This window comes from Megalops cyprinoides, chromosome 2, assembly GCF_013368585.1.
Source record: "Megalops cyprinoides isolate fMegCyp1 chromosome 2, fMegCyp1.pri, whole genome shotgun sequence".
Classification (NCBI taxonomy): domain Eukaryota; kingdom Metazoa; phylum Chordata; class Actinopteri; order Elopiformes; family Megalopidae; genus Megalops; species Megalops cyprinoides.
Window position 1 is genome coordinate 13,859,640 of NC_050584.1, and position 22,991 is coordinate 13,882,630.

General features: G+C 44.9%; 1 protein-coding gene across 2 annotated transcripts in view; it reads right to left on the bottom strand.

The window, feature by feature from the left end:
• The window catches only part of LOC118768879 (contactin-associated protein-like 2), a 326,697-nt gene that overhangs the window by 11,632 nt on the left and 292,074 nt on the right, over nucleotides 1–22,991 (bottom strand). For both annotated transcript variants that reach the window (XM_036515856.1, XM_036515848.1), the window contains exons 19-21: nucleotides 22,525–22,755; nucleotides 21,329–21,462; nucleotides 15,263–15,356 (exon numbers count right to left, since the gene is read on the bottom strand). In XM_036515856.1, the coding sequence (XP_036371749.1) occupies nucleotides 15,263–15,356; nucleotides 21,329–21,462; nucleotides 22,525–22,755 (459 nt within the window). The remainder of the gene's footprint in view (nucleotides 1–15,262; nucleotides 15,357–21,328; nucleotides 21,463–22,524; nucleotides 22,756–22,991) is intronic.

Below are 22,991 nucleotides of genomic sequence, written 5' to 3' on the forward strand. Positions count from 1 at the left end.
CAGCTGGACAGAGTTTACCCACACACACACACACACACACACACACACACACACACACACGCGCATACACACACATACACACACACACATGCATATACACACACACACAGACACACACACACGCGCGCATACACACACACACACACACACACACACACGCGCATACACACACATACACACACACACACATGCATATACACACACACACAGACACACACACACGCGCGCGCATACACACACACACATACACGCACACAGCAGAGTGAAGTACAGCACTTAACAGTAGCAGTGATGATTTATCATCAGCAAAAGGAACTGCTAACCACAGTGGAAGCCCTGAGCATTCACTAACGAAAAAGGAGAAACCAAGCAATGGCCAGCTTTCAAAAAAACAAACAAAAAAAAAAAATTACAAATATAGGCATCACTGACAATAGTGTATGGCTTAATTTCTCATTTGTATGCTCAACTGGACCCTTCTTCATTGGATTCAATATTTCTGCACAATCCTATGCTGCAGTAATAATAGTAATAATAATAATAATAATAATAATAATAATAAATCACACATCTACAACCCCCTCACCCCAGCCCCCCATGAGCATCCCTGTCCCCCATTAACGTGGACCGCAGAGTCAGTGTTACCTGTTTGTGTGGCTGTGGCGACTGTCTGCCTCTCTCTGTCCCGGGCGACCCCCTGACTGTGGCCGTGCGTCTCTCTCTCTCTCTCACTCTCAGCCCCCGTGCGGGAAAAGGCAGCCCCAGCCTACTGCAGCTCCCTGTCTCTGCCTGTTCGCCTGCAGCCTCGGCTGGTGAGCTCAGAATGCAGCCCGCGCGCTCCAGCCCTCTCCCATTCATACAGCGCACGCGGCCCCCAGGAAAGCCCGGACACTGGAATCGGATCGGGAGTCTGCGGCGGCTGCCGATGATGTCAGGGATCAGCGCGTTAATTCGCAGAGTGCAGCCTGAGCTCGGAGGAGCAACAGGAAAGCGGGGCCAAGCGACGCAGAACCCACGCAACGATCTATAGCGGTAAGTAATGCGGCCCAGTCAGTTCTGACAAACGAATCTGTCAGCTTCATAAAGGCCGCCACAGGTGAGCTGTGCTAAATGCTCTGTTACGTATGCACCACGCACTCTTTTCCCCATCGCCACGTTGCCTCAACAAAAATGCCTTTGTGCTCCTGTTCTGCATTAAGCCGGCGTGGGATGCAAAGAAAATCTTTGCAATTACATCTGAGCAGGTGTGTTCAGACATGTTACTCACAATCAGCTGAACCAATCAGCAGAGCATTAGAAGGATTAGCTGTTCATGGTAAAATAGTATAAGAATGCTAAAAGGCATCCCAAAACACAGCAGGATAATGCAGCGTGTCGGAGACCCTGAAGAGCACTGAAGCGCAATTGTGCCCAAATCTGGGGAACCTGTGGCCAAATGGGGATGCATATGTGTAGGTTGGCTATGAAGCATCATGGCCTCATGGACACTAACTGAATCCAAATACTGCTGATTTGGGTATTAATGAGTTGAGTGATGAATCACGAAAGAGAAAAGAGCATAAGGGTGTGTGTGTGTGTGTGTGTGTGTGCCAGAGAGTGCAACTGTGTGTTTGTGTGTGTACGTGTGCCCGCATGAGAGTGTGAGTGTGTGTGTTTATGTGTGAGAGTGTGTGTGTGTGCGCAAGAAAGATCAAGTGTTTGTGTGTGTGTGTGTGTGCCCATGAGAGAGTGTGAGAGTGTGAGAGTGTGAGAGTGTGTGTGTGCCCATGAGAGAGTGTGAGTGTGTGTGTGTGTGTGTGCCCATGAGAGAGTGTGAGAGTGTGTGTGTGTGTGCCCATGAGAGAGTGTGAGAGTGTGTGTGTGTGTGTGTGTGTGTGTGTGTCTGTGTGCCTGTGAGAGAGTGTTAGAGTGTGTGTGTTTGTGTGTGTGTGTGTGCCCATGAGAGAGTGTGAGAGTGTGAGAGTGTGTGTGTGTGTGTGTGTGTGTGTGTGCCCATGAGAGAGTGTGAGAGTGTGAGAGTGTGTGTGTGTGTGTGTGTGTGTGTGTGCCCATGAGAGAGTGTGAGAGTGCGTGTCTGTGTGTGTGAGAGAGAGAGAGTGTGTGCATGTGTTTGCGAGTGCGTGTGTTGCGGGGATTAGCTGGGGACTGATGTGTGGGGTCGGGGTGCTGGAACTTCCCGTGAGAACAGCCCTGGCTCTCTCTGAAAGCCATGGTCCGCTCCTCTGCATCTTCTAGGGATCTGGCCAAACTCTTCACTTTATTACCGTCGTTTAACTTCAGCACCGCCTGCATTCAGGTTTAATGATGCATTGTAAACATTTTTTATTTTAGTTCTGGTTATGTGACAACTGTGTCATTCATTCTTCCTTGTTAAACAGGTAATATACTGTATATGCTGCAGAGTGGTCTTGGCACAGACAATGTGACCGGACATTCAGAATTCAAGGGAAAATGAGACTTCAGAAGTGAACATAATCAATTATAATTTAAGAGCTGAAAGATAGTGTTGGTTAAAAGGATAAACAATCCATTGATCCAAAGAAAACCACTTTGTGACTAATTAATTAAGAGCCATTTATGTTAATTCCTGCTCAGAGAAAACATGAAAGCCATATCATTTAAAACAGTTTCACTGCACAGATTGGCTTGCAGAGATAGTTAAGAGCACACAAAAAGGAATCAAATGGCCAAGCGCCGTGCACAGAAGATACATTTCGAGGCACAATGTTTGAGTTTTAAAGAGATACAAACAGAGGTATACCACTCAGACTCATATGCATGCAGGCACACGCATATGACTCTGCATGGCCAATGTGGTTGTATAGATAGAGGGGCTCTGGGGTCCAGCTTTGACAAATGGGCCTGAGGTTCATGTGCTTCCTACCTACGATTGCGAGAGAGGCCCTGTGATTAAGGCAGCCCATTAATACGGAGCCTCCTGCAGAGGGACATCACTCACTGCGGACTGGGCTGGATTGTGCAGATTGTGTCAGGATGACACAGACCGTGCGCATGCCATGACCCACACGCTTTGGGCTTGGTGAAAAGCTTCTTTCTCATTAGCTCAAGCTGTGAACATATCATGAAGAACAGAAGCTTTTATACACAAAATATGCTATCTACTTTAAGGATGATAATAACACAGCATTCATGTGTAGGACCTTGAAACCTTAATACTTTAGCAGTCAGATTATAAATAACATGAAGATTTCCAATCAGGCAGAGTTGGGTATTTAGGGCCATAGCTGTTTGGTGTGACATATTGCTTTAATGTCATAAGAAATCTAATTATTGCACATATTCAGTTTTACTGAATTACTGTGGGAGGGAGATTTCATTCAATGCAAGATTTGCTACTATTTAAAGGCTGTGCTGGCTAAAGCTTTGGCCCTGTGACCACAACTCATACACAAGAGCTGCAAACACACTGAAGGGGAATAATCTTATGAACAGCAGTAGCATTAAAACTGTAATTTCAAAATTCACCACATCATTTGCAGAAAACAGAAATGGCATTATCTATGCAATATTTTTGAAGGGCCCTCCCAAGGCTCCTTGGCTACACATATCACAAAGGCAGTAAAAAATGTATCATGTCTAACTTTGACCCATTTTTTTGTTTTTAAACTCCACCGGTCAACTATTCCTTGCAGCACCGAGGACAGCTCTCAGTGGTAAAGTGACATGATTGGCTGGCCAATCACTGGACGCCTAATGGATCTGAATCCATTGTACGTCCAGCAAATGGAACATAGACTGCTCATAAGATATCACACAAAATACATAAATAACAACAGCAGAATGATGCAAGCACCAGCAGGGACACACGTCAATGGGCAAACCCCCCAACCGAGATACAATCTTCATTTATTTCAGTTAAACACTCTCTAATGGGTGGGTCTGCATTTCAGGCTTCAGTACCTCTAGTCAGCAGAAATAGCACACAGACCTGTCAAAAAACTTCAACAGCATAATATGGTGAAGAAACAAAGAACACAAAGCCATCGTCACAAAGGTGTGGACAGCTCACACAAAGCTTGTGACAACTAATATGACAACTAATACCGGCATATGCAGATATTAATAACAGGAACTGAAAACATGTACCCATTACTGGCTCCCACAAATTTTCCTTTGAGGCCCCACGGTTAAAGTGGCACCGTGGCTGTGAAAACCATGCCCTCTGTACAAAATCGCAACCAAAGGACAAACGTTCAGACACCCTTTCTGTCCTCATTGATCCTGCTTTTTAAAGGAAAAAATGGTGGCATTTATATTTCATTTTGAATAATATCTGTGGTACCGAGATAAATATTTTGTACATCATGCACAGCACTTCATGCATTTCTTCCGCCTGGCCGAATACAGATTTCTGCATCTGTCTGACAGAAAACAGATTAAATGGGAGAGATAGCTGATAAAAACAGACATGCTTGCTAGATGAAATTCATCATCCCTGCCTCAGATCTTCCCTGTAGATTTCTGACGTGCCTCTTTGCATCATTATTTCTCAGTGTGAGCCTGTCAGAGCCGCAGAACTCACTTCAAAGGTGCCCTATATTTCCTCCCAAAGTGCACAGCAGCTTTCTCGCTCTCCTTTAAAATACAAATTTTCTTCTACGGGCCTGCGTCAGAAAGCCAAGCATCGGTTGGGCAGGTGGACAGCCAACTGACTTGACACTTTCCGGGTTATACTCTGGTCTCGTGAAAACTGCCGCAGTGGCTTCTCGTGAAGCCTCATAAATACCCCTTCAAACTTTGATGTAGCTTTGGGAGAGGGAGAGGACATTACAACGATGAAGGTATACAAACGATGAACGTGTCTCCTTCAGGTGACCTGTGACTGAGATAAGAAACTATCACGTACTCTGTTGTATGCTGTGCCAGTCCATAATCTACTTTGTAAGGAATATTGGAGGTCAGTATTCTTTACACAACGTTAACCTGCAACTTGCTGTGTCACACAGCAGCACAGAATGGAAAACTGTACTGAATGATCCATTTAGCATGGGTTGTCCATAAGACTGTGCTGCTTGTCAATTTAGACCAAATTTAGAAAATGATAAGAAAATGAAACACAATTCTGAGGCTTCACTAATGCTTCTGCACACTGCAGAGGTGCACAATAAGAATGGGGACAAACTGTTCTCAGAGCAGTATGAAAATAGGGACGGGCCAAGCCTATTCCCTGCACCATTTGGAAAGAATTATTCGCCTCTTTTGATTATGTTTACACAATTACATTTGATTATGGCTTAATGGCACTGCATTACAAGTCAATTGAAATGCAATACGTTAACATGGGGAAATGTGAGAGTGTAAATGCTTTATTTGAAAATCATCTAAATGCAAATTTTCTCTAGAACATTAGTGTTAATCACGTCTTGGGTTTCGGGGGACCAATGGGGAATGCGACTGAGCGCTTTGTCACGGAAGACAATCGGAACTGAAGAGCTTCTATTCATTTTACTGCTTTGAGGGAAGCAAACACCATAAGGCTGCAGGACAAACACGAGGCAATACAGTACAAAATTACACTGAGACACCCACGGTAAATATCAAACAGCGCAACGGGTACGCAGCTAGCAGAATGAAGAAGCAGGGCACAGACCTTGTTCCAAAGCTCCCCTGCAGTTAGAAGGTAACTGACAACACAGCGACTCCCCGGCGTTTGTGGGACGAACTAAAGAAAGACGCGTCTGGTGCAGGCCTGCTCTCAGTAATGGAGCCCGCTGCAGTAGCACTGAACGCTAATCTGCAAGTATGATGTCATCCTCTGGGACCATAAACTGCAGCTCGATTTAATTACCAAACGCCGTTTCCTGCAATTACTCCAATTCATACAGATTACAGAGAATTTAACAGCAGGTACCCTGTGACACTGTTGCTTGCATTGATTATTACTTAATTTGCTTACTCATTTGGTCATTAACATTGCTTATGCCTATGTCTTCTTGTATTTACATTATTGACGACTCCATATCTTGGGGTACAGGCCGACGAGGAGTCTTCTGATTCAGTATTTCCTCCTTCCCAAAAAATTTCTAAACAGAGCAGGAGCTGGAGATTGAGGGCAAGATCATCACAAACTGCCAATGTTCTAAAATCAATGTGATTCAAAACCGTGCCGCTCCCCAGCTCAATACCCCGGTCCTGAAAATCGAATGCGCTATGGAGCAGATTCACAAGAGCGGTACAGGGAATTATTTTAAAATTTAAAGCGCTTCATGCCTCCACAAAGCAGTGTATTATCATGCCCTGACTGCTGTATTGATTTTTATGAACTGCAGGGCCCACGGTGAATCAACGGTGAGAGATATTGACAGGGCTGGCTAATCCACTGGCTCCGATGCGCCGCGATCCTTGGCCTCCCGGGGTGCTGACTTCACTGTCGCCCAGACAGTCCTGTATGTATCTGGAATATCAAGTGGCCACCTTGAAGCCGAGCCGCTTCCTCCACAATCAACTGTTTCCACGGCAGCACAGCCTCGGTTCTCACGCTGAAAGAGACGCGGCTCCACCGTGGCTCCTTCATTCTTTCAGGGTTTTGGGGTGTAACAGGCTCAAACATAAACAGCTCCAGGGCTATCTTTTGGAATGATGTGCTTTGTACATTGTGTGCACTGAGCAGTGTTTGTACACTGAACTGCAACACGGTGCATAAACTCAGACATCTAAATGCTATTTGTCTAATGCATGCTCTTGTTTGCCCTAATAGTTTGCCTAATAGTTTCAAGTGAATCTGCCAAAAATAGAACAACACTGGCAATAACAGATAGATTTCTCTTGTGAATGGGGTCAGTTTACAATGATGCCTGACTTGTCCGCTGACAAAATCTAATAATGTTCTGAGGGTTCCATGGAAACATTAGTTACTTCATTCAATCTTTAATCAAATGTCTTTCAGTGGAAAAGCTCCATTAAACAGAACAGCTAACCAAGCTGATTAGCATCAGAACAAAAATAGAGCTCTCAATATAGTACAACGATAGTACGGTGACGAATCTCTATGCGTTCCTACATGAGGTTCACATTGAACTTCTCAACAGCAACAGCTGATACTTTAATGGATCAAAAAAATCAATCCGTGCCTCCACATATGGTAATGGCACCTAATATGTTCCAGGGTGTGCCATCCATCCAGGGGGGAGAGAGGTAGACTGGGCGCGGTGACTAAGCAGCTGCCAGCTCAGCACTTTCAAGGATAAGTGGACACTCTGGTAATGTGACACTCGCACCTCCTGTCTCCTGCAAACAGCAGTTACAGCAACGCAGCTATGCTATTCGAATCGGTTTCTCCCTCCGTCTCTCTCTCCCTCTGCTTTTATATCAGTCCTTTTCTGACAATAAGTCACCACCTGCACTGTTAACCTCGGCTCTTTGTGTTCTATGCCTTTTAATTAAGATCCAGATGCCCCCACGTCTGTCTGCCACATCTGCACGGTGACTCACTGTGGAGTGAACTGCGCTTCAGAGAGAGTGCCGGATACGACGTGGCGCAGAGATGCCCGAATGCGCCCAGCGAAGAAGAACAATAGGCTTGATAAGCAGATGGCATCACAAACACAGATTAACTGTACATGCTCTGGGGCAATGGCTGCTGGGTAATTTCTGAAACGAGGAGATAGGGAGATCAGAAGGGAAGTTAGTGACACAATACCACGCTAATCGTTTTAATCAGCCCAGAGTGATTACGCCTGGGCTGGCTGTGATCTTGGGGCTAAGTGACGACGCAGACAGAAGAATGAATTAATTGGATGTAATTCCTGTCTGAACTGAGGATGCTCTTCTCTAGGAGCCAGGCACACACAGACATACAGACAGGCGCTTATGCATGCTCGCCCACACACACACACACACACACACACACACACACACACATATGCACGCACGCACACACCACCTCAAACCACTATCTTGAAACTTCGGTCTCATTTCCATGTCTATAAGTAAAATATGGCACCATCTTAATACATTCTCCAGGCGGGCAAGTCAGTATGAAGCAAAGGACAAGTGGCCATGTGAAGTAGGTCAGATTAATACAGCTGGACAAAGAGGTCACTTCTGCTGTCAGCTTGCCTAAGCTCTGCTCTCCTGTTCTTCTAATAGCTTCTAATAGTATTACAGCCATGTACATGCAGGTAGCAGCCAAAGTTCATTCACCAATTACTGACTTAGCAGCCTATAGATGATTCAGTGGCATAGATCATTATGCACTCCTTTTCTTTTTGCAAGAACAAATGGTTCCCAGCAATTTTAGCAAATCGCTTAATCAATTAACGTATGAGCAGTTCTTCCATGTGTATGGTGCACACATTTCTAAGAAGCAGATTTGAATATCAATGTTGAGTACGCTTCAACTGCCTTATGGATAATTTCATATTGATACAATTTTTTTGTGATTCTTTATGTCTTTAAGATAAGAACCATATAGAAAAAGCATCTTCCATTATTTTTCCTGAAGAGCTCTGGGTGGCAATCAAGCTGGCTTGTGACTAGAGGAAGTTGGTTCTGTTCTGAGCTTACAGGATATGGTTCGAAATAGGGCACATATGGTAAGTAATACGATTCATAAAGCATACCAGATGTTTGTGTCAATTTCAGTGCTATTCAACCTTGAACATACAGATAGTCCCTGTCTGGATCCCAATTCCTCTTAACAGGAAAGATATTCGGCTCCTGGTCCGACCAGAGGATTGAGGTTTCTGTTGGTTATCTGCCAGCTGGTTATTCCTTCACTGTTGTGTTTACTCCTGAACTCCAGGTGCCCTGGGCTTGCAGCACGTTTGTGTTCACCATGGCAACACGAACCCTTCCTCCGCGCTTCTGCTCAGGGCTAAGACCACGGAGCAGATTCCCAAGGACACAAGGAGCAGGAGGCTCTCACACGCAGACATAAAACAAATGGCTTCTGGTCAAATTCCACCAAATCAAAAACCAGCCAATGGCAGTTTACCAATGCACAGCGTGGAATACACATGTTAAAAAAAAGGTTTAACTGGGAACCAAGCAACAGGATGAAATAACTTGCTTGTAGCTCTCTGCCTTTAAGTAACCTTCTCCTCTGGTAGAGGCATCTATTGATTACAGAGTGCACATTTAAGTTATAACTTTGAAAATGATGATGAGCAAGTGCATGGGGCTGTCTTCACTGGTCATTGGCTATGGCTGAATCTGAGTGACATCAGATAATGTGACACTGTGCCAGGCGACACAAGAGCGGGAAACCTGAGATACAGAGAAAGTGTCAGGAGTAAAGTCAAGGTGGACAGACGACCCTGTAGTGCCTTGTATTAGTATCCTGTAGTCTACTGACCAATAGCCCTGTAGTCTATTGACTTTGGAATTCTGAGACCCCTTATTGTTCCACATTGAAAACAATAGGTAGTAATTTTCTGTTACAAGAAAACAAACGCAGCTTCACTTGCAATTAGTCATGAAGTGAATCTATCTATCAAGCGCACAGCACGGCATCACATACTTTTGTTCTTTTTTTTTGAAACTGGGAATCATTCCTTTGTTCTGGACTAAATGACTGAATTCTGGAGGGGAACAGTGCAGAAGCGTTTTTTTGAAATTCTGTGAACAAAAAAAAAAAAAAAAAACTGAGGACAAGTCCGCTGTGTTTTTGTCACCCTTTGATCCAGTGCCTCCTCACCCGGGTCATTTATAGCCTTCCCCTAGCAGTAAATAATGGGACAGGTAATACCTGGGAGAGATTCCTGTTTGTAGTTTATGACTTCACCTTGTGTAGGGCTACTGTGAGCTTCCTCTGGAGCACAGAGGACCACAGACGGCTGTTTTATTCGTGTTTCTGCATTCCCTAGCTTTAATCACTCATAAGGTAGGCAGCACAGCGCTCAGACCGGGCTGCTATTTCAGCCCACACAGATATGAATGACTAGTGACTGAGAGCTGCTGCTCTGACTAGCCGTCCAAAGCCGTCTTCCAAAGACTGAATCCCTCAGCTCAGCGCACAGGTAGCGCCCAGCAAGGAGTCGAGTCCCCCTTCGGTGTGACAACTTCACTTTGCGAGGAGCTTCCATCTGTTTGGCTGTCAAAGGAAGAAAAACGGCCATTGCGGCTCTGCTTGAGAGCACGCGCATGATGCAGGGGCGGCGCGGTGCCAGACCTGGTGCGCCTGACGCGAAGAGGAGTAGAGGGGCCAGAGGAACGACTCCAAACGAGGACGGAGGGAGAGGGGCAAAGAGCTGCGCAGTGGCCATGACCTTCAAGCACCCTGCAGCCACGCTGCGCCTCACCTTGAGGAGAGGGAGGAGGGGTCCCGGGGGAGGCCCTGAGCACGGTGAGGTCGACGGCGGGAACTGAGAGCCGTCTCCCCTGTTTGCTTCGGCAGTCATGTGCAGCCCAGCACCTGCCTCTCAGGAATCTCACCTCTAACAGGGCCATGGCGCTGTGCCAAGTGCAAGCGGCTCATCCTGATTACAACAAAGGTAGATGACACGCCAAACGTGTCTGTCCCTAAAAGAACACACTACAACTGAAAATGTACTTACAGAGGGCATATTTTGCCACGTGGAAGTGCATTACTCTGATAATTGCATTTCACGTTACACTTACAGCAACAAGCAGTAATAGATTTCATTTTTCAGAAGGGATGTGTGTGATCATGGAATTCTGATTAACCAATAGCTATGATCCTAATCAGTATGCAGTGTATGCTGGGAAACGTAGTTTGTATGTTGTAGCTCCTTCAACCGCATGATTGTCCTGCTAACATACATCCCTGTATTTTAGCATGACAACGAGAGAAGAATGGTCACTCAAAGCCAGATTAGGAGTGCTGCTACTTTAAGATTAAAGATTAAAATCGGAATCAAACAGCTTGTCAAACAGACCCTCCTCTTTCTACTGTGTGAGAGCAGGCAGCAACATCAGTGACACCTCTGATGAGACATGCATAATTACCTGCTGCCTGTGGTCACTGGAGGAAAGGCAGGGGCCAGATTAATATTCCCCCAGTGTCACAGGTCGGAGATGGATCGGGAGTAATGAGTTCAGGCGTGTTTCATTGTTATTCAGTGAGGGCTGAAGGGTGTTTATTACAGCAGTGTGGCAGTTCTAATAAGCCTCCGTGCAGAGTGTAATGCAGTGACAGCCTGGCAGCAAACGCTAGCATCAGAAAACACTCAGCAACCAGCAGTCACGACACCTGCTTTCTCCAAGGCAAAAAAAAAACAATATAATGACTCAAGTCAGCATGAGCCTCCATATTCATTTCGGTGTCTCACTGGAAAATGTATGACTTTCAATGTTTCATTTTGATGTAAATGTTATAAATTATAAAAATCTCTCAGCTCAATGTAGATATTCTAAAAATGTATGCAATTAATGGTCAGCTAATACAATCACAGCATAGATGTTTATATGCATGCCAATAAAATGAAATGATTTTACGCAGGTGTTAAGATGATGACAGTTGAATGAAAACCGAAAACTTAAGACTGAAAATACTCAGATTTAATTACACAAATAATGAAATAAACTATGCAAAATGTGCCAAAAATCCTTGTGACACCTGCAAACAAAGAATTCTCTAAACTGATTTTTTGCGTGTCTTTCCTTGAGAACACTGTGTCTTTGGCGCCCTCCAGTGTAAATAATCTATCATTATAGATTTACATACCTACACATAGAGCTTGCATTTTTTGGTCCTAACTAACAATAACAAACAGAAAAGAAAAACATCCTGACGGCTAATTTAATCATTTGGGTGCCATCTGATAATAGACCAAACTAGAGCAACATGTGGTATAACTTTTCAAAAATGAGACACACTTTGATTTAAAAATACAAAAAAAAACATAATTTATGTGCTTTCAGAAAGAATGTCTGTATCTACTATATATACACTATATGGACAAAGGTATTTGGCCACACACTGTTTTTCAGGGTTTGGGCTAGGCCCCTTATCTCCAGTGAAAGGCAATCTTAATGCTTCAGCATACCAAGAAATTTTGGACAATGCTATGCTTCCAACTTTGTGGCAACAGTTTGGGGAAGGTCCTTTTCTATTCCAACATGACTGTGCCCCAGTGCACAAAGCAAGGACTATAAAGACATGGTTTGACGAGTTCGGTGTAGAAGAACTTGACTGACCCGCACAGAGCCCTGACCTCAACCCCATTGAGCACCTTTGGGATGAACTGGAACGAAGATTGCGAGCCAGGCCTTCTCGCCCAACATCAGTGCCTGACCTCATAAATGCTCTACAGAATGAATGGGCACAAATTCCCACAGAAACATTCTAAAATCTTGTGGAAAGCCTTCCAAGAAGAGCGGAAGCTGTTATAGCTGCAAAAGGGGGACCATATATAAAATACATACTTAATACATACTCTATAGTGTATGGGCGGCAGTGTAGCATAGTGGTTAAGGAGCAGGACTCATAACCAAAAGGTTGCCGGTTCGATCCCCGCTGGGGCACTGCTGCTGTACCCTTGGGCAAGGTACTTAACCCACAATTGCCTCAGTAAATATCCAGCTGTATAAATGGACAACATTGTAAAGAGCTGTAACCTATGTAAGTTGCTTTGGATAAATGTAAATGTATAGTACAACTCAAAAACTCTCTCCACTACCTCATCTTGGCCCAGTCCCAAGGAGGTTAAAGGTCATGGTTTGCCAATGACATGCCTGCTAAATTCTCCTACCTTTACTTGAATCCAGCTGCAGCCAGATTGTTTGCTGCAAGACTTTGGTGGAGGCAGATGTTCAGCTGGAGCTGCTAACTCACAAATGTCCTTGTTAGTGTGTGGGTCAATGTCTGTGTGAGCTGATTTACCCCTAACCTGGTCTGTGATGAGCTAACATTACAGCTGTGATCTTATTTCGTATTGTATTTTTAATATCCCCAGATTGAAACGTTATTTTGTTTATCAGATGTGATTAATGTCAGTAGCAGCTGGTGCCTGTAGGATCTGCAGAGGCAGGAACGTCTGTAACAGCCAGATAATTGTAACCAACAGGGATATTATCATTTGAAGAATACGGAGCATATTGAATTATATATATACTCCAATTCTTTGGCGTGAGTGGATACGAAATATAATGTGATAGAGGTTCAAAATACCAAATGTCCAGGGATGACAAAAGCCAGGTCAGCTGACCAATACTTTCATTTTACAATATAGATGTTCCCTTAACAGGATCACCAACTGAAGGCATATCCGGGCAAATAATATTACTGCAGTCTATTGTGTTTTATCTTTACACACAAGTCACACTCAAGTTGGCAGTCCATTTGTATTCCTAAAAAATGACACTCTTTATGATAATATTCAGAAGCTCCAATGGTAATACTGTGAGGTTGTCTTTTTGTGCAGCACCTTAATGACGTGTAACAGTAATAGAGGCGTTTTTTGTCTGCGATACAGTGTTGATGGAAAATGCCAAAGTAACTGGAAAACTCTCAGTACACACTTTTATACATTGCTTACAATAGCTTCTACATTTCAGTCTGGTTAACACCATAATGAACTTTTATATCCACACAAATATGTTTGGAAATTATGAGGCCATGATGTCACACTTCATCATGCAAGCATACTTTATCATACCACATCTCAACAAACACATTCAAGGCAGCTCCTTGGTTCACTGAAACAATGGAAACTGATGATTAATATTTATTTGCACGTTGTGTTTCTGAGATCGCACTATCAAGCAAAGGGTTAGAGTTTTAAAGCATCAATCAGTCAATCACATGCTATCTACCGTGCCAAGCCGAGTACGGAACTCTTCCACTTATCAGTTTTTCTCGTAGCAGTGCTATCTTCGAAGACATAACAAGGATGATGATTAATGAGACACAACTACCCTCAAGGTATCCTCTGTAACTGGTATTGCATTTCTTCTGGCTCCAATCCTTCATTCAGCAGAGAGGTGATGACTCCCTGAAATCTGCTCAGGCTAGATAAGCTCAGCGCGGACTATCGACCACCAGGGGTCTCTGCCACACTGGCGTATTATGGCAGAGCCACAGGCAGGGCTCAGTGCAACTCAGCATTCAAGATGAGGCATCACCTCCAATCTGAGGCGGCCTCAGTATCAGACACTCCCCTAGTACAGGCTGGTCTCACCGTTGAATCGTCTGCCGTCTAATTTGCTTTTTGCTCTTGAATCCGAGCAGGGCTCTTTGCTTTTCCGTATAATCAAATCGAAATCGAGAGGCAGGTGCATTAGACGGAGCAGACAAGGTTTTTACGGCCATTGACTTTTGATTGGCCATTTCAACACTGAATTGAATTTCTTTCACAGAAAAAAAAGGCATCCATTGTGGCTCAACAGCAGCGACGAAACAAACAGAAATGGCGCATACACAGTAGAGTGGCTCACAGAGACATCCAGCAGACGATCCTGATCTCCCTGTCCCTCCTCATAGAGAAGGACGCTTGAGCTGGAGTATGAATCATGAATCTGTGTAAATATGCTGAGCAGTCATGCATTCACCACGGAGAGATGAAAAATTAATGCATCCTGGCGCCGGGCCTGAAAACACTATTGATTCATGCAGAAAACATCTCAGGAAAGGAAGTGTCACAACTGTGAAACAGGAACAGGTTGTGACTGGCGGAGCCTGGCTGTGTCAGAGAGAGATGCTGTGCGCTAGACAGCTGTGAATGAGGACTGGCTCATAGAAAGAGATGTAGCAATGAGATTGTCCCTAGAACAGCAGAGCGCTGAGGTGCTAATGTCGACTCACTCGATTTGTGCTCAGAAAAGCTGCAGGTTCCCAACCGCAGATGGGAAATTTCTTTTGTAACGAGCAAAGTACTTAACCTGAACCACCTCAGTAAAAATCTTTCTGCATGGAAGGATATTAAGTGCATTATCTAAGATATGTAAATGACCGTGGATTACAGCATCTGCTGTGTGAATGATAATTCCCTACTTTTTAATAAAAAAAGGAAAAGAACCATCAGCCTGAACTTTTACAAGTACACATAGTAAAAATTAGGACAGAAAACCTTCTCTAGGTCGGATATCATCAATATGGCTTGAATTGTAAAATGCAACACAATATTCCCAGCGCGACATTGTGGTTATACCCTTGAGTACTGCAATCTCCCTCAGCTGTTCCTGTAAACCCCATCTATAAATGCACCGTATAATGTGGACGCTATAAAAAGCACTGTGTGTCACTGTGGTGGCTTACCACCTCCTGCAGAGAAAATAAAAAAGCTGTGGCAGGGACAGCATTTAAGTAATACCATCCATGGATGAACTTGTAAGCACTCACCAAAGACCTTGCCCAGGAAGAGAGTCTTGATCAGGTTAAACTGGGTGTCTGAGGCATCAGGAAGGGTGTAGCTGACTGGGGGATAGTGGTCCAGCTGTGAGACAGAGAGAAAAACACAGTCGGAGGTCACATGTTGTGGCCGTGATAGAAACAAAAAACACGCCAGCAGCCTGTCTCTCCCTCACAACCATGCTTTACTGTCCGAGTGGCTCAGGTCTGACTCCAGAGGATGACATCACCCTGGGGCCTTAGAGGATGGCAAACCATAAAGCCTCCATTAGCCACATTCTTACAGACCTGTTGGCGTGAGTTTGCACAGTCTGCTTTGTAATAAAGAAGGATGCTTCTTTTTAATATATAGAAGCACCCATCTGTCTATTTTTTGAGTAAAATGAAACTATTACATAACAGTGTCACAGGAAACAGAAGGACTTATGAAGGTATGGGTGTAAACATTAGGTATAACTCCTATATTGCAAATATCAAAGCATATACACCTACCGTGCCTTATTAAGGGACAGAGTGAGGGACACAGTGTAGCACCCTGTCATTTGCTTAATTGAGTAATGCAACCCTTCTCAATGACTGCTTTCTGGACATATCTCAGTGATCTTGCGGTGGAGCAAAGACGAAGAATACAAGCTAGAGGTTGTTCATCCTTTCTCAAGTGCAGTAAGATGGGAGCAAAGTTGGGATTGTAAGATTTACATTGAATACACTCAATCCATGCACATTAGCTGTTTAAATACCCTTTGACGCATCCAATACTTCTTTAATGACTTCTGTAAGCACACTGATAAAATCCTATACAAACTATTACTTCAATTCTGAGTATGGAAAATGCTTGCAGTCTATGTCTCCCCCTAGTGGATATTAGTGCTGCTTCCTTTGCAGACAGTGTTTCGGTGCCACCTAATGGCGATATTAAATTGCTGTGTCGCCCAGCAACACATACGTGTTACAATATAAAAAAAAAAAGATAACTGATTGGATGATCTCCAACTCACAAGAAATCACTGTAGAGAAAAAAAGTAATGCACTTTAGGGAGCACGGAATGTTTTCTGAAGGCACACAAATACACTCACTCAAAACATCTGTGATTTTGATTAACATTCTTTAGGGAAGTTTTTAAAGTATTTGGAAGACTTTCAGCTTTGGCACATCAGTGCATACCTGACTAAAGAGCTGTTGGAATGGTGCACTTTGTAAATGGATGCGTCAAGGCAAGCCGTATGCACAATAGTGTCCGTTTACCCACCTGCCTTCGCGCCATCCTGCCTACACCAGCGCATTAGACAAACGGGTGCAGTTTCCAGGAAGTGGCACACGCCGAGAAGTAAACTCTGCTTAAAGCGGTGGCACTCTTATGTATGCCACTATACATATATATACGATGCAGCTTACAAATGCAGAGAGAAACCAAAACAAATTAGCAACTTTGTGCGGATGACGGGGGCGTGATCAAATCAACAAAATGAGGTTACATTTGTTGTGCTAGCCTGTCAGCAACAGAAGCACAGAAACATTAAGACTACTTGCTCAAAACGGCTCTTATTACTTTCTCATAAATATAACATAAAGTACTATTTTTTTTTTCAGAGGACAGCTTCTGTGTTACATTAATTTATGAACAATGTGTGCCATTTCTGCTGAACTGACAACACATTTCCCAGGACCCCAGAGAAGTGTGACTGATTTCGTTTACTGTTATGCAGATGAGTGTAGCCTCTAATTCCCTGACGACATTAATTAGGCCTTTACCGCTAATTCACAGGAATATCTAACTAGCAAGACTTGTCCTGTCCGTGGTGTTAAAAGAAAAATTGTCCACAAAATTGCTTTTTGTGCTCGCAGATACGTTTCACTTTCCCATCAATATTATGAAGTGCCTTTCCCCCTGCCACTTTGCTCCTTGAATACAAATAGCCTAATGTAGTCAGAGGGGGGTTGAAAAACAATGACTTTTGTTCTCTCACATTTTAGGGTGTAATTTGTTCACAAGATATGTCAAATTGATAGATGCAATCTGTTTATTCCAATGGCTCCCAGATGGGTCTGCCCTGGTAAATTGTCTGGATTTTCCCCCTTTGCTGCACTATGTAGACGTAATCTAATTCCACTGCTCCATCTGAGAGGGACTTTGCCTTGTGTTTGCTTGTGTTGATTGGTAGCGTGTTGGGAGGTGGTGGTGGTGGTGGGGGGGGGGGGGGGGTGCGTGTGTGTGAGTGTGTGTGTGTGTGGGGGGGGGGGGTAATGTGACACAATTAAATCGCTTTCAGCTTATTTACCTTTATCTGGGAAAACAAATTGGCTGTGTTCAAAGACCAGCGCTTCACAGAGAGCCCCCTCTCCCCTCAGCAGAGAGCTCCCACTTCTGTCTGCGGTGGGCTTGACGTAATTGTTGGGAGAGGTAATTAATCACCGTTCAGAGGAGCCTCTGCTCCGCCCTGGCTCCTTCTCTGACGCGACCTTGAAGAAACTATCTCTGATGCTCATCACGCGTGGGAACGCAGGAAGGAGGAAACGTTTCCTCACCTCCCTGCAACCTGCCCTGTGCATCCGCGATGCCCACAGTGCAGTTAGCTTGGATATATCAAGCACCTCCCGGAGGTTGAAAAGGAAAACAATATCCGTGTGTAAAAAAAAAACAACAGTGAAAAGCCCATGAAATCTTACATCCCAGGTGTAGTGCTATTCTAGACTGCCTTTTGATGCTGGCAGGTAACTCTTCACTTTCATGTTAATTCAAAGACAGAAATACCCCACACACAGATGAATACTTGTGTAGATTCACAAGGTCTTTGAATTAAAGTTGGCCCCACAAAGTTAAGGAGATTTTGGTTCAAAATCGCTGGTTAATAATGCCCTTCCTTTTAAACAAAAGTTCGGCACTTTGCCGTAAAGTGCAAACAGCAATGGTTTTAAATATCAAGTGTATAAACACTGGCATGACTAATTAATTTAATTTGGTATTTCCACGACCTCCATGTCACTGTTCTTTTGCAGGAATAATTATTTTTCTTATTCCAAAACGAATCATCAGTCAGTTACTGTCTGCCAAATCAGTTGGCCCTCATTTTGCAGCACACTGAATAAAATATGCATATTTTTCCTTCCAGGAAACTTATCTTCACTGTTTTATGACATACTGTGAGATGAAGTGAAAAGTAGCAAACATGTGGTGTGACTTGAATGGAAGCAACCGCACACTGAACTTGTATTTAAGAAGCCTACAATAGCAGAGCTCTGGAAGAATGACATCTAATCGACTCCCTAATAAATGTTTGATGTTCTTCTTATTCTTTTTTTCTTCACATAACTCTTCTGTTTGCAAGCTGTGTTGTTGACTACATAATGTCTACCTCGTGCTGATATAATTCACACCTTATTGTGTAAAGTCTTACTTCTCTGTCTTCAATGCAAAAACAGCTAAAGCCATTAGCTCTCTGTGCTTCACAAATACATATAGTGTACTTCCTGTAACTGTTTACAGCTCTTGCCCTTTGACCCAGATGTACCCGTCTCAGGAGATGCTATGGATGAGCTCTGTCAGACTCCAAAGCCTCTAAGCGAGAAAGGATAAAGTCCAGTTCTACGCGCTGCATCCTATCTGCGCTCCCAGGGCAGCACTGCAGTCTGCCGAGCTGAGCGGAGCCCGGAGTGATGCGCTCCTGTCTGCGGCTGGGTGAGTGATACGGCGGAGCTGCCATTACAGCAGCTTAGAGAGAGCCCGGGGACACTCAGGGCTATGTGCTGCTGATAAAAGATGGAATGCAACATCTGTCGCGCGCTTCACGGCAAAATGAAGGGGAAAAAAAAAAAAGAGGAAACGCTAGGAGTTTCTATTTGCCGCAGCGCCGAAGGCCCTCCGGGGTCCTGGGCAAGACCCGGGCTGCTCGTCCCTGGCGTGCCAGCTTTTTATCCCTCTGCCATCAAAGGGAACGGCAGACTGGGAAGTGTCAGGGAGGAGGAGAGGGGGCTCAATTAAAGAGAGCTGTGCTGCCGCCGCCATGGCCAAGCAACAAGGGCTCCTGCCCTCGGCTCCCTGGAGCTATGGATCACCAAACACCCACCGAGAGGAGAGAAAAAGACACACGAGATCGGCCCTCAGCTGTTTGGAGCACTGGATCCCAAGAAACCGACCAAAAGAAACAGACAGGCCTCTGGGAGGCAGTGCAAGTGTCTTGTCTCTGACAGAGGACAGACAGGTGGGAGGCTGAGGTGCACAGCCAGCCAGAATGTCATCTTTCAAAATGGTAAAACACCCATCTCATTGTTCACTATTACATTCTTCTTTCACAGCCTGGGGTTCAGCGGACCCTTGTCTGTGAAACCTACCTGTCCTTTATCTTAAAATGACCACGTGACAAGTACATCTAATTGGATGTTGAAATCAGCAGGTAGCGAAGGGGTATTTGAAAATAAACTGTTTGGAAAGCTGGATGTAGCAAGCTATGTGCAAGTGAGTCAATGGCTCTCACACCCCCGGTCAGGGGCGGAGCTATAGGCGGGGCAGGCGGGGCAGTTGCCCCTGGGCCCGGGCCCCTCCTGAGTTGCGGGGGGCCCTTCATGGCCCCGATGTGGGCCCCCTTTAATGCACATTCCAGGCTGCGTCCTTACGATCAGTGCTCTTTCTTCTCCCACTGACAAATCAATAAGCCAAGCCAGCTCAACTAGGTGCCGGTCCCAAGCCCGGATTAATGGGGAGGGTTGGCATTAGGAATTATAGCCTAAACTATAATGAGAATAGATGATTAACTGTTTAATATTGGCCTATGGTTTTGCACTCCACTCTTGTCACTGGCATAGGCGGGGTTGGTGCCGGGGGGCCCTTGACCAATTTCTGCCCCAGAGCCCTTTGTAAAGTTGTTCCGCCACTGCCCCCGGTACAGTACTTTGTAAGATTATTGCTGAGAATGATAAGACAGGGCAGTAGGCTGGACCCAAAACAGGAATAAACACCTTTACTAATCCTGCTCTCTCTCTCTATTCCCATTATTACATTCTCAGCGCAGAGGTCTGGAGTAAATCTCAAGGTGCTCTGACAGTAATCGGGGTTTGATGGGGAAAGGATGGAAGTTAAACGAGGGACTGCAACTCGCCTGTTGTCATCAGGGTTTTTTATGTCACGTCTTAGGAAGTGGTTCTGTATTGATTGAATCAGTGGAAACATATTTCGGTCATTTAGGCGTAATAAAAATCTTAAGCACATGCTGAATCTCTGCGTAGCAGGATCAATACTGCCTTTCAGTGACCTTCCTTCTGCACTGCACTACATCGTTATGGATTACTGTAGCACAGTCAGTGAGTTTTACAGGGAATACAATTATACCACATATAGGAGTGTATGCATGAAAATGTAGACCTGGCAGAGAGGCGGATGCTTTTGTCCAGTGGAGCATAAAAGCGACTACCTGCAGATATTAAAAAGCCGCTTTGGCTTTTCGCATTGTTGGCAACAAAAAAATCACCAAAGTACCCCTTTTCCTGATTGGCATGACATGTGGCTGTGATGCATGAAAGGAGACTGCAACAGCATTAGAGTTCAAATTGAACACCTGGTCGTGCCTGGTCTTATAGCAAGTTCAGAGTGTAGTGAAACTGATTACAGGACGGTAAAGAATGGTCGTATTGTTGTACAGTGTGTGCTGCGAAGGGCCACTTTTTCACAGCACTGTTCTTCCATTTGCAGCAACATTGTGCTTATGTTCCTGTGAATTGCTCATGAATAAGTTGACATGGGATAACTAAGCTAGACGTAAATCAGATTTATGCATACATCCCATTGCTTTTCTACCAATCTGCAATTCTCCTAGCTTCTAAGTAGCTGTTCTTCTAACAAACTGTGGTAAAGGACACAAAGGGCATATAGGTTTGTTGGTTTATTTCATTTGTCTCAATGAAGCCACACCTCCCCCCACATTCCCCCTGACAGATCTGACACACTGAGACCCCACATTCCCCCCTGCAAATGTGACACACTAAGACGCCATCTTTCCCATTCAGATCCGACACACTGAGGCCTCCTCTTCCCACCTACAGATGTGCAGTAGCCAGGGACTCACCTCCAGCTGGATGGTCCTCTCCACCCGGGATATGTTGACGCTGTGAGGCTGCCCGTTGGCCAGGTTGCGCTGGTCCACGTCGACGGTGAAGGGCTCCCTCAGGCCTCCCAGGTCGTAGCGGATCTGCAGCGTTCCTGGTGGGGGAAGAGACGGAGCGTCGGACCCGGGTTCCCTCGCCGCGGCCTGTCAGGCTTCTCCCCGGGCCCGGCCCGCTCAGGTGGAAAGCCCACGTGAGCCGGAGCGGAAAGCGCGCGGGCCGGGACACGCCGCATGCCTCGGTGCACACGCCTCTGCTCTGACAGCGCTCATTTACAGGTAGCAGCCGAGGTTCCCGAACTTCACAAAAACCTCATCTCAAACTCAGCGTGTTGTGAAGCTTTCTGAAGAGTGCTTAGCTCAGGGAGGACGTGCTGCTGCCCCATTCCTCCCCACCTCCCTCTACCTCCACGAATGTTATAGCAATATTAAGGCCACTAAACGGCTTGCCTCTCTTTGTTTCAGCCGACATTAACTTCCCCACCACCCAGCAAATTTCTGAACGCACTCTGCCTTACCATTTCATGATCTGCACTGCTGTGAGGCTGATTGACTACACTGCAGTTAAAATGTTGTGATTACTTTCTTGGATTTTCTATGAAATGAAAAAACATCGTTTGGATTCCTAAATCAAGCGTCAGTGCAGTGGAGCCGCCTGCTCACTTTCAATGCTAAACAGTTTCTGATTTTATATCAATATCCTATTGTACATCTGTGTACAGCACCAAACAACAAAACAGTCATCTCAATGATGAAAAAGCTAAATAAGCCACACAAGTTACGATTCTGTCTGCTGCATTAAAAAACATGAATTTGGTATTCAGCATTATTTCAGTACATATTTTACATGTAGCCTTGAGGGTGATTCACTTTTATTACAAACCTAACATAATCATATGGTTTATAACCTCATATTGGCTTGCTGAAGTGAAATGGAGTGTGGGTGGACACAGCTAGGAGAGGTCTGTAATGATGACGAGTACCGCAGGAGAGCACATCGATAAAGAGGTAAAGAACCCATAAAGTGTTGGTTAAAAAGCACTTTGACACAGCCAGTGTACACGATAATCACATACCATTCTAGCATTTTACCCTGCTGTGATGTACACTGACTGTGACATATTGGGACCAGCAGGGGGTGCTGTCTTCTCTAGCCTTACCGTTGTGACGCAGGACCACGGCCATGTAGTCCTGAGTCTTGGAGCTGACGTACACCAGGATGCTGGGCACGCTGGTGGTGCTGAAGCTGAAGGCAAGGTCCTCCCGGGTCAGGTTGGCCTCTGCCACCAGGCTCTGGGAGAGACCCTTCGACTCCTTAGATGCTGCTGCAGCTGCCTCAGGCATGAAGTTGTACCTGACCAGGGTCCCTGCCTCAAAGAAGCCACCAACATCTGGAAGAAACAGGGCGCCACACACATAACAGGCAGTGGCATCAACGTCTACAGAAATGGAAAAAAACATCATCCAGACATCCCCAATATGATTTTGCGTGCCATTCCTAAATTCCAGGATTAAGACTGCAATCCAGTACACTGACGGGTTCAATGAAATTGTGTGCAAGACTTCTTGAAGGGATTTAAAATTCAATTCTCTCTCTCTCTTTAAAAAGTAACTGAATTAAAGTAAT